General features: G+C 37.5%; 1 protein-coding gene across 1 annotated transcript; it reads right to left on the reverse strand.

The window, feature by feature from the left end:
* Positions 1-2,161: 2,161 nt before the first annotated feature.
* LOC140229453 (uncharacterized) lies at positions 2,162-12,623 on the reverse strand. Its single transcript, XM_072309705.1, has 6 exons — positions 12,528-12,623; positions 9,124-9,154; positions 8,303-8,443; positions 6,862-6,997; positions 4,928-5,034; positions 2,162-2,508 (listed from the first exon to the last, which is right to left on the reverse strand). Exons 1-6 carry the CDS (start codon positions 12,528-12,530, stop codon positions 2,486-2,488), a joined length of 441 nt encoding a protein of 146 aa, XP_072165806.1. The 5' UTR covers positions 12,531-12,623; the 3' UTR covers positions 2,162-2,485.
* Positions 12,624-12,861: the final 238 nt, after the last annotated feature.

The raw sequence follows: 12,861 nt of genomic DNA on the forward strand, positions 1-12,861 counted from the left end.
ATGAAGAAAAAGAAGAGAAGAAAGCACAGCAAAGCAGCTATTCAAAAGGCGAAGAAAGAGAGACTGCACGTGATGCTTAAAGAGGAGGGAGAGGATATAGCAGAATTTTGAAGAATATGAAGTCATCTACAACTGGAGGAAGACGGACTATCAAAGCAAGGACATCAAGAAAAAGCCTTGGAAAAATCAGCATGTCTTTGTTTATAACAATGCATTGCTGCAAAAGAACCGTGAGTTGAGGAGCCTCTTCGAGGTCCACAGTATAATAATTCTTCGGTTCTGCATGCTAATAAGTTGACTGACTGCAGATCGACAGTCGAATCGGGGTACATCGGGCACTTTTCAGCTCTCTGAACGGGGTGACAGCGTGATAAAATCGTATAGATCGTTCAGAGCGTAGATACAGTGTGCATCGGTTGTTGTTGTTGCTCATTTTCCATCTGTGAAGATGGCTGGATAGCCCATATTCAGCTACACTAAGCTGGTCTTCCATGGGGTCCAGTTGGATGTGGGGTGGGGACCACTTCACCGGGTTAGACACCCTGCTCTTTGCGATGAATGAATGAAGTGGGATCTTTTACGTGCATGAGCTGCGACTCTCTCATACACGGGACCTCCATTTTATGTCCTATCCGAGGGACAGAGTGTTTTGCCTCTTGCTAGAGGGGACGGTATGTTTACACACAACATATGCTCAGTCCAGACTCGGGTTCGAACCCGGGCCGCGTGATCGTGAGGCAGACGCGCTACCGACTGAGCCAACTCACATCGGTCGGATAACATCGCGAACATCGCACTGACAGCGTAGCTTCATCGTTCTAAAGCGTGGCTGCAGCGGCAGAGATCGTAATGCCTCATTCCCGATCATCGTAGTAAGAGCGCAGAAAGCACGTGGTATAGTCGTAACTGCAGCGTACTTAGAGCGTTCTAACATCGTCACACTGTGTCCAGATCGGCTCAGGTTTTACCCGATCCTTCCCGATCTGAGAAAATTATCAAATCGTATAGCGAGAACGGCATAGTGGAACGGGGGCTTTACTTTAATAAACGTAGCCCCTGCCCTGGGTAGAGAGAACTTGCTATCGATTTTCTAGTTAGGAATAACTATATGATCTCCTTTTGGAGACAAATATTATCACGAGTGTTCTCGTACAGACAGTTCATTATAGGATTGTGTTATGAGGTCTTAATTCATAATGCATGAAATACTGTTTGAACTGTTTTAAAAAGTAGGCCTATCTTATTTGAAATCAGTACTTGCTTGATGGGCAAACTGCAAATACATATATAGCGATATTCTATCTGTCCACACACACACACACACACACACACACACGCACACGTACACATAACACGTTCGCTCTCCCTTCTCTTCTCCATTGAAATAAAAGGTAAAATCAAACAAACGTTGATAATCAGTTTATGTAATGACTCGAAGGTGTCGAATTTATCAACGTTACCACATAACACCTCATTAGATCTAAATGTACGTAGGCCAAATACTCGGCAACTGGCAGTGCAGGCGATCTCTCATTTATTCATCAGTAGCTTCCAAAATCATGAGCAGGGTATAATTTTGACCAAGATTTGACCAAATTTTGAGCAAAACATAGAAAGACCAATTAGCATATATATATATATATATATATATATATATATATATATATATATATGTATATATATATATATATACATATGTATATATATCAGTATGTATATATATATATAATATATATATATATATATATTATTATATATACCTATTCAGATAAAGAAACTTGAGTAGTTATATTTACGATGTATACATCGCATCGTAATAATTTATAAGATTATATCCTGCCCTGTTGCTGAAAGAAGGAAGGCCAGCAGAATGAAATTGCTGTAAGCTCACATATACTTTTCTGTGGAAACGTCACGCTGTTGAGAGATGACTTCTGTGTATATCTGTGTGTTTGAATGTGATACTTATAAAGTACTACTACTACTGCTACTACTACTACTACTACTACTACTACCACTATCATACTATCACTTCTACTACTAGCACTATACTACAATTACTACAACTATACTACTACTACAACTACTTATGATAATAAAAACCTTTGCGCACTGTATTCTCTTACGATTAGCAAAATGCGTATATGCACGCAGCATCGATTTATCCTTTGTCGTGTTTAACTCTACATCATACAACGCTAGATTTCTTTCATTTGCTGATACATTGTAATTATAAGGCTGTTTCACCATCGAAGAATAAAAGTAGAATGCGAAATAGTTTTTTTTTTGTCTTAAAAAAAAAACACCCAAAAAACTATTGCCCATAAAGTGCATCAACTATATTGTAAGTAAGAACAATGATGCTCCGAGCGCCCATGCAGATTTATGGCATGCTGTTGCGGGAGAAGTTTGAGTGAGGGCACGCCCTTTTCCGAAGACGTTTTCCGATTTGTCTGCAGTGCACACGAGCCATATTATGTCCTTCCTAATACAGCATTGCGAGGAACTCTGCAGGAAGAGAAATAAAGATGAAGGAATTGAGAAGATTAAGAAAAATGCACACTTGACTAACTATATCTAATCCGGTGAAGATTAAGAATAATACACACTTGACTACCTGAATCTAATCCAAACAGATTCAAAGGTCAATAGTTGAGTGAGGGATTTTCTGCCACATAAATTCTTCCGCACTTTTCTTCCCCCGCTGTACGTCTTTGTGACTTTGCTTGGGTGACCACCAGTTACGACATGTTAAGTCTCCTGAATCATGGGAATAAAATGAAAAAAAAAAAAAAAAAACTGGGACACGCAAAAGCCACAAACCTTTTCAAGCGTCGTTTTAGGAGCAAAAACCATCACAACTATTCTTTCCTTGCGTCTTATACTCTGAATTTACGACCTACTCCAAATCGGTGGGTTTCGATAATTGGAAGCTATACAACCAAAATTCTTGTCACAATCGCTGACGCAGTTACGACTTCACACCGAACCAAGACTCCATGAGATCAAAGGAAATTTGCTACGAGAAAACGATTCTTTACATTGATCCTGGGCAAAATATATAATAGGAGTGTCAGGTAATGTGGTGTGCATGATTGAGCAAGCACAGATTTCTAGCAGCAATGCCATCTGCGTATCACTAGCGAGAGTTTGTTGACTCAAAAATTCGTTGTTGCTCTTTTAGGAAATTGTCGTCTGCCCTACTCGTGGTGGTAGTCAAACAATTAACTACACATAAAATCACACAAACTATGTCAAGAAGTAGGCATGAATCTAAATGACAGCATACCTAACCAATGGAACCAAAATCACGATTTACAATATTTAGAAAAGATAACTTAAAGAAGAAGAAGAAGAAGAAGAAGAAGAAGAAGAAGAAGAACAACAACAAAAACTTATTGTTACTACCCAGAGTTAGACAAATTGGGACTCTACTTTGAAAGTCTTATGGGCGGACACATTGACGGCGAACATTGTATCTGTGGTTCTTCCTTTCCCCTTACCACGGACGAGCCCCCTATAGAGTTTTTCACCCCCAAGTAGACTCTCTGTCCCAGACCAAACCATAAAATGGTCATCGGTTACGGTCACTATTCAATACAGTTATTGTTCTTAAAGTAGTTTATTGTATACATGAATGAACGATGTCTGGTTTTGTAAGGAATTAAGAGTCAGTCTTGAGGAGTAACTCCACTGAAGTTGACTGGAGTGAAAGTCAGTCTTGGTATCAGCACTGGTGTGTGACAGTCATGGAGTCTTGCGAGCTCGAATAAAATACTGGATAGAGACATGCGTCTTTAGAGTTGAACTCTAATGTATTGGGTACTGACTCGGAAACCCAACTTTATGTAACAGCAATAGATCGAAGGACAGCTAATAAATGCACGCAATAGTTTCTGTTCTAGTTCTCCCAGTTTCCCTTCATGATCTATGAGACAGTCGGTTAACGTTTGCTGTTAATTGGTTACGACTTTATGAACTAGAAATGTACTCTGAGAGCGCAGACCTCCGCCAAGCAGCTCATTTTCACCCCTGATCTTGATGTTCTTCCACAGTTGCAGACATCAGTGATTTCCACTCATACATGCATGCTGAAAATCGCCAAATTCCTCAACGCTACTATAAGCCTTTTGCTTACATCATCAGCTTCGCAGATAAAAATCCTTCAAAAATTCAAATAATTCCCAGATCACTACCTAACTTTAATCGTCTGTTCCTTGTGTCTTAATCTTTCCTGTGATTTCATCCAAATACGTTCACAACTTCTGAGTTATTTTGCACACAGACAGACAAACAAACGAACAAACAAGCAAACAAACGAAAAGAATTGGGAGCATCAAGCTCATGACCAGTATGCTTCATACCCGGTCACATGTGCCTCAAGCAATCATAACACGCACTCATAACAATAGATTGATATGAACTGTAAAGGAGGAAATAATGTGACGTTAATATTGGAGAGTTGTTTTTTTTTTTTGCAGATGTGAATGTGATCTTATTGGAAGAAAATGGAGGAATATAGAGCAAAACGTAAAAAAAAACAAGTAGGACCTATTTATAGCCCAAATAAACCTCTCCACAGTTAATATTTGTCTCTCAGAGGTCCATATGTCACCATGGCTGTGTGTCATTGCTTGGCAGTCATTTAAAACAATTTTGGTGAGACGGAACATTTTGAAGAAAAAAACATATCTTGGGTAGGACTGTTCGCATTTTTGCGGAGGTCGACCTCAGGACGATGAGAATAGTAATCATAGAAATACATCTGCAATGTTTACCACCTTGTAAGCACTCTTAACTGGCATAAAGAAGACGTGATTTAATTATACACACAGATATTAACATCGTTACAACAGCCCTATAATGCTAAGGCCTAATCATATTATTGAGAGACTGAGCTGCAGTATATACTCCACAGTGCACCCACCCTTGTAATTCATTTTCCCATCAGCGTCCTTGTCGACGTCAGCGATCTTTTTCTTGAGCTCCTCCTCAGTGTACGCAAAGGACAGCGCCTGGACCATTTCATCTAGCCTAGAAAGCAATAACCGGGAGCAATGTGCGGAAAATGTTACTTAGACATAATTATAAGGTCAACGGTTTTTATAATTATGTGACATTGTGAGAACATATGATATACATCATGTACGAAAATATATCCATACAAAACAGATGAAGTCAAACCACGTGACGCACTCAAGGAATATAGTACAAGTAAATATACACTTGCCTTTATTATGGTGAAAATGTTTACTCATTTCGTATTGTTTTGCCGGCACTTCTCAAAAAGTCTTTCATGTGTATGTTCTGTCATTCATTTTGTAATTTTAAATACTTATTATTATTATCATTATTATCATTTATTCGGCTTTCATTCACAAATAGCCTATCATAGTACATATTTCGAAATCAGAACATACAGTGGAGTGGTAAGGGTGCACCAGGTTGGGCAGCCCGGGTCTTGAATGAGCCAACTGAATGACTTGGGCCCTCAGGCCATCCTCCCCAACCCACCTGGTGCACCCAAAACAGTCAGTTTACAATATAAAAAATACAAATTTCATTAACAGGCATACATTTAAACAAAAACAAAAAATAAAAAACTGTTTCTTTATAAGTGTCAATTTAGGATATGTGTAACTACCAATCTTTCTTCAAATATCAGAGGTCATTTTCTACATAACAAAACTAAGAACAAATATTAATAATACATTGCGTATATGCTTGTGAACTCTTAAATGGCTACAGACATCAAAATCTGACTCACTTACAAATACATACAGTTAACGCACAATGCATAAATTTGAAGTTTCCATGTAAACCATATTATATTCCCTTACAGCATTTCATTTTGACTGCATTATATTTGGACACTTAACAAAAACAGAACTGCAAGAGAGAGAGAGAGAGAGAGAAAGAGAGAAAGAGAAGATAGAGAAAAAAACCCATCATAAATAACTAAATATTTAACTCAACATACCCAACCCAACGCAACACCCAGAGAGCCAGCTCAACCAGCAATGCATAAATTTGAAGTTTCTATGTAAACCATATTTCCTAACCACATTTCATTCTAACTCCATTATATTTGGACAATTAACGAAGAGAGAGAGAGAGAGAGAGAGAGGGAGAGAGAGAGAGAGAGAGAAGAAGATGTAGAGAGAAAAACATCATAAGTAGCTGAATATTTAACTCAACGTACCCAACCCAACCCAACCCAACACCCAGGGAGCCAGCTCAACCAGCAATGATTATACTGCATGCTTTCTATTAAGGAAAAAACGAAGCAAAAATCTACCATGGCAATGTACCGCTGCGGCGGCTCAACATTGCACAACTGTACACTTTGCTCACTAATAATCACATGTGCCATATCTCAGATCAAATGCTCATAACCCGAGTAAGGTATTGGAATAAACAATTTCTATGATTTTTGTTGAGGAATGCTATTACCATGGCAACACAATGTTTGACATGAAGAAAAAAATATGGGGAAAAATGAAATATGCGCAACTATATAGGGCCTATCATAGCTGTCACATGTACCAAGTAAATCAAATTGCTCAAAAGCTGAGGGAGTTAAATAAATTCACAAAAATATTACATAATACTATAGAATACTTGATATACGTTTCATGTTCATCCAATTTCATCACTTCAATGACCTTCATTTCGGAAACAATATTTTAGAAATAAAGTGTATTGCTATTGAATTCGATGAACGCTCTAGCGCTATTTTCAGCATTCTTTCTTGTATTGTTGTATTTGTAATATCCTGTGTAATAAAACGAGGAACTGCATATGACGCAAAATCTCAAAATGAAAAAAAAAAAATAGTAGAGAAAATGTTCATGTACGCACGTGATGAGGCCATTTCCGTCCTTGTCTAGTTTCTTGAATTCATCCATGGCCATCTGTTGTTCGCTTTCAGTCAATTTCGCTGGTCGCAGCTTCTCCATCATGACAACGAATTCATCGAAGTCAATCTTTTTGTTGGCTGTGCACAAAAATACGAAAATGAATAATTCTTGATGTGTATAGACATTCTGATTAAATACATTTGATGGTCGGTTGTTAAATTGGTACGGTCAGTTGTTCAACTGGTTCACGGGCTGGTGTCGTACTGTGAAATTAGCGAGCTTTAGATCTGCTATGCGAATGCACGAGGACGACGCTGTCAGGCTAAAAACGGTGTTCTGCACATGCGCGGGGCAGTTGTTAAGATGTATCATCTTCGTTGTGGCGTCCTTTGGTGACATGTCTTCATCTTGTGTTGCATGAAAAGTTAATATCGTCCTGTCGTATTATCACGTCCGGCGAGGGTCACGGAACGTGGTGTTTGATGGTGCGACAAAAGGAACCATGTCTGAATCTGTTACAATATGACTTCTCCGCTCATGATTTTGTTACAAAATTAAACTTTTACTGTTGATTTTGTTGCTCTTGAGTTTGACATAACAATAATATTTTGAGTGATACCGAATTTCTGTTTCCCCCCTTTTTCTAACAGAATCAGACCAGGCTCCTTTTGGCGTACGAAATCCCGGCCCTTTTCCCGTATCGTGCTCGGTGTATAAACGCGCCATAAGTGCTAGTGTGTTGCGGCGTCGAGTGTGCATGAGAAATCTCTGCTTATAGGACAACAGTCGGCAATACCAAAGCCTTTGTAAAACTGTACCTATAATTTGACCAATTAATTCATGAATGATTGCTGTTTAAGTGTAACTACCAGCCAGACGTACTCGAAAATATCAAGTTTATAGTGTAAATAACTTATAGGGAATGACTCAACTTTTATCTATAAACTAAAGGTCAAATCAAGTCAGTTTTCAATTCTATTGTGCTTTTCTTCCCATCCAATAACAAAACGTATTATAAGTACAAAGCATACATTATTTTTTTTTAAATCATGTTGTTAGCATCATTTGTATTTTGTAAGAAATACTAATCATGAAGTTTGATACACCTATATGAACAACTGTCCAGAAACAATGCATACTCCTCAATATTGACAAACACACATTGATATTATTGCAATTATAATTACACATACAGTGATCAAGCTCAGATATATACAAATTCTTATTGTAAAAATATTATGTTCAGAAAACAAAACATCAGTTTTTGCGCGGGTATATAATGAAGGTTAAAAACACAAAAATCAAAAGAGCAAATATGTACACACATATAGACACATATGCTTGAAAACACACACACACACACACACACACACACACACACACACAACACAAACACACACACACACACACACACACATGAGCGTGCACATTGTATTTCTCACCGTCTTTATCCACGTCACCAAACTCTGGCAGGAGATGGGGGAGGTACTTCTTTTCGAGAACTTCGACTAAATGCAAAAATTCTTTTGCGTCAATCTTCCCACTGCTATCCTTGTCTGCCTTGTCGAAGGCCTTGCGGTATTCTGCAGGAAAACCAGTTTTTGGAAAATTAGAGTAGACATAAAGATAATTACAAATCAATCATAGGGACAGTTTGTAAGCTTTGTATTATAGTACCTATGCAATGCAAACGTATCTTATATATGGAATTATTATGTTGACTTGCAATGACTCATGACATCCTAATATCACTTATGTGGCCAAAAGAATATCTAAATACGTTCCCTATATTCTTATTACAACGTTTCCATTATTTTTTTTCGTCAGAATACTTGGACTACGCACGCACACACGCACACACACACACACACACACACACATTCCTAAATAAGAATCTGCCAGTGACATAAACTGACAATATTGTTGTATAGGTATTAGTACAGATAACCAAAGACTTCTCCTCTAGACCGATCGTTACTTGCACTTTTTTCTCAATACAATAACTTAATGAATATTCTGTAAGTTATTTTTAAAGAATCCAGTAGTTTCTTGATATGATTTTTTTAATCGCAAATATAAATTATCATATATTTGCGATCAAACTCTTCATAATATATACTGTAATTTCATGACTGTGATAGTCAAGTTGGAAATCATAATATGAAGACTGTGTATAAGCAATCATTGTTTTCAAGGGTAAAGTCACACGAAAAGACTTCAACAAGGTCGAATAAAATATTGCAGCACTGGCATGTTAGTATACCTTCGCGTTGGGCGTCCGTCACTGGAGAAGCCTGTAACGAAAAGAGAAAGAGGAGATTTTTTTTAAAGGGAAATTTGAGAGAGCAAGATAATGAGAAATAAGAGAGAAAGTTACGATTGGAGAAAGAAGAGGGAGGAAGGACATAAGAGAGAAAGAGAGAAAGAGAGAATAATCAAATTATTGCGATGCTTAATTAGATGACTTCGAAACTGTTCCTAACTGTAGTATACTCTTATTATTGTCACTGTGGGTCTTATAAGGATTCACCATATAATGTTAAGGAAGTCACAAGCTGCTGCAACTGAAGTCTGAAAAGCTTGATCAAAAGCGGAACATTGCCATTCATAATCAAGAACAGTATAACATTGTATCATTCACATATTAAATATCAATAGTACAATATGATACAATGTAATAACATACACATTGTATTATCATAAACACAGTTGTGGATTTAAAAAAAAAATGAAAATTCTCTCGATTACGCTTTATTTGAAACTTAAGTCCCGAATCATTTCCCTCAAATTCATGCTGAGGAGTGAGGCACAAAAATATCCTACAGAAATAACAAAAGAAAAACAAAGACCAAGAAGCCAACGCGGCAACACACCTACACATTTAAACAGTCTATGATTATAGCATAATAATTATGCTTCACATCACCGAAGGGTTATTCGAATAGAGAATATAAATGTAAACTAACGCAGTTTACGAGATTCGTATATATGTCGCTTAGTATAAGAATATATTGAGTGCATAGTCTACAAAGTACAGCTCTACTGAACAACGTAGTCCTGCAGTGTGAGTAATAACGCGTAGGTAATTTTAGCCATCTCAAACCCTGAGGGATGCAAGTTGCCTCATCCGGATTCGGATTCAGCATATAAGGTAAAGCCTTCACTTTCGTTTTTCCATTTTTTTTTCTTACTATGTATAAGGAATTATAGGAATTTCAGATTTTGGCGGCCATTTTGGAAGCCATTTTACACATCCCTAAACCCTCAAGGATGCAAGAGTTGCGTCATTCAGATTAGGATTTAGCAACCTCGAATATGACCAAATCCATCAAAATAGAAAAAGAAAAAGAAAAAAGAAAAGAAACATCGGGCAAAACATTAAGGTTCAGCCCCTGGCATGCAGACTTCTCCAAAAAGATCGTCTGTTTGTTTGTTTGTTTATTTGTTTTCGTTTAGTTTTGTGGTCTTCAGCGTTTTGTCTCGACATGCTTACATTGAAAACTTGTACTAAAGTCAAGCTATGTATTTTTATAAGGCTATTATTTCAGTGAATGGCGACAGCATGCAAATGACGATTCTTTTCGTTCAGTTAAGCTTGTAAGATATTATTCCACTTTGTTTAGATGCCGTATGGTCATTTAAAATGGCCTATTTCTTAATCTGTATGGAAATTAAGATGTTACGCAATTGAATATACAGATGTATATCAATGACAAATATTGTTGAAAATATAAATACTTAAACAATATTAGTAAAATTCCAGAGAATTCATTATAGGCCCTACCTGGAAAGAAAATGCCATACAGCGAATATGCCAAATCAAATCTAATCAAATTTCAACAATTTTTGGTAACATCTCGGATCTGGTGAGTGCACATCTTGTATAGATTCACTGGCTTCAGTGAACAAGGAATGATAATGCGTTTCAGGCTTACGGCAGGAACTGGAGTGACTATCTACCTAGCCTTGGTTGTCTATACCACTGGAGACTATACATCAGGGATTCTTGCGCTGAATTTAGAAACTAACTGTTCACTACAAAAGGAGGGCCGGAGAAAGAGAGAATTGAATTAACGATGATATATTATATACGCAACGAGCCATATAGCCTTCCCCATAAGTCTACTACAGAAAGTTTGCGACAGAAAGAACTATAGGAGAGGGAGGGGAACCAGAAAAAAAAAAGCAAGGAAAGATGGATAGATAGATAGATATTAATGCATTTAAAAATTAGATATACACAGATAGACAGACAGATAGATGGAAAGAAAGGCAGACACACAAATACACAGATAAATGGGTTGTGGGAAGAAGCGACTGAGAAAGACAGTCAATATTATACAAACATCATATAAGGAGAAGGAAAGGGGAGAGAATATTTGCTGCAAAGATGATATAGCACTCTGTAAAGCTGTTTCAGTTCAAATCGTGTAGAGTTTTACCTGTAGAAAGAGACGAATATACTTCCTCCCACTTTTGTGTGAGAATATGAAATTTTCATCAACTAAACTGAGTTGAGGACATAAAGCAAATGACATTCATCTTGTATACATTAAGATGATTGATCCACAGACGGTAAAACTGAAATTATGATTTTTAATCCAAGGGTTTTCTGTTATTGTTTCTTATAGGCCTTTATTTAAGTACTCTGTTCATCCGAAAATGCCCTCACTCCTACCCAAACGAATCTATTCTAGATGACAACTTTCTGTATCAAAATAGATAAAAAAGAAAACATCTCCCCCCCCCAAAAAAAAACAAACAAACAAAAAACAACAACAAAAAACGCTACGGGACCCTCCGCAACGATAACTTTGAAAATAGTGAATCAACCCTAATAAAATTTGAGGTATGAAACTATAATTTACTACCCACATCTTATAGAAAAATCCCATCCGATTGTCTCCAGTGGTCAAAGAAAAATATTAATCTTTGTAGAGCATGTCAAGAATCCCTTCCTTCCAAGTTTTGTCCATTGTGTTCACACATTAATTTGCAGTCCCAAAAGCATCCAAGTGCTAAACATGGAAGAAGCAGACCCATGACATGATACAACGATCCACATTTCTCTGTGACCATTTAACAAAATTGAATGGGGTTGTCTGCTAAATATCGGTAAGATATTCTATTTTTAGATCCTGAAATAGCATTCAGACAGTTTAATCATATTGAAAGTTATCAATGCGAAAATCGGACTGCATTTTTCTTTTTGGACATACTGTACAGTGCGCGCGGTCAACAAAACTGTCGTATAGGCCTACATGGTAAATGGCAATGGTCTTTGCAAACCCCAAACATACATGTACTGTTGTAGCTCTCTTGCGATTTCTTGCATAATTCCAAACAATACAATTCGACGAAAACATCACACGTTAGAGTAAGAATTGAAGCCTGACGTATCACAAAATTAATTGGAAATGCCAGACATAAAACTGTAACAAATACTAGCAATCATGATTGAAAAATGGATAAACCTCAAATCCGATTATCTGGAAATATCATTCTTACGCGAAAATTGCATATACGACGGTTCGGATGACTGCCGACAAATTATGGAAAATAATCAAGACAGCCTCATAAAATTCAAGACGTCGTATTATCTTTGGTGTGTTGCGTTCACCGACCAGAATTTCCTGAAGGAAACTTGGCTCCCTATAAAGTACTCACCATTGTCAGTCGTTCAAAGGGTATACCGCTGGGATTGGAGGGACTTGAAGTTCGGCAGAAGAGTGCGGCGGGCTGGTCGTGTCTGAGGCTTTTAGTCCTGAGTGGAGCCAGTTAAATACTTTCTAACAACGAATCAGCTCTCTGTTCAGCTAGCACGTGTCTGCCACGCCCATCTCCCCTGCGCATGACGCGTGCATACACATTACACTCACACCATCGTTCCGCCATGATAGTGGGTCCATGGTTCCACCTACTCATCGCTATTTCATTTCATTTCATTTTATTTCTTCTCCATTCACCTCATAAAAAGGTGCAATATACTAAAACAATTCAA

The sequence above is a fragment of the Diadema setosum genome, chromosome 6 (assembly GCF_964275005.1).
Source record: "Diadema setosum chromosome 6, eeDiaSeto1, whole genome shotgun sequence".
In the NCBI taxonomy this organism is placed as follows: Eukaryota; Metazoa; Echinodermata; class Echinoidea; order Diadematoida; family Diadematidae; genus Diadema; species Diadema setosum.

Bases quoted from the DNA above. Each gene is read 5' to 3' on its own strand.
- LOC140229453 (XM_072309705.1), bottom strand. The intron at 6,998-8,302 runs GTGAGAAATACA...TTTTGTGCACAG, and splicing joins TGGTGACGTGGATAAAGACG to CCAACAAAAAGATTGACTTC. The intron at 2,509-4,927 runs GTGGGTGCACTG...CTCTTCCTGCAG, and splicing joins TGGGAAAATGAATTACAAGG to AGTTCCTCGCAATGCTGTAT.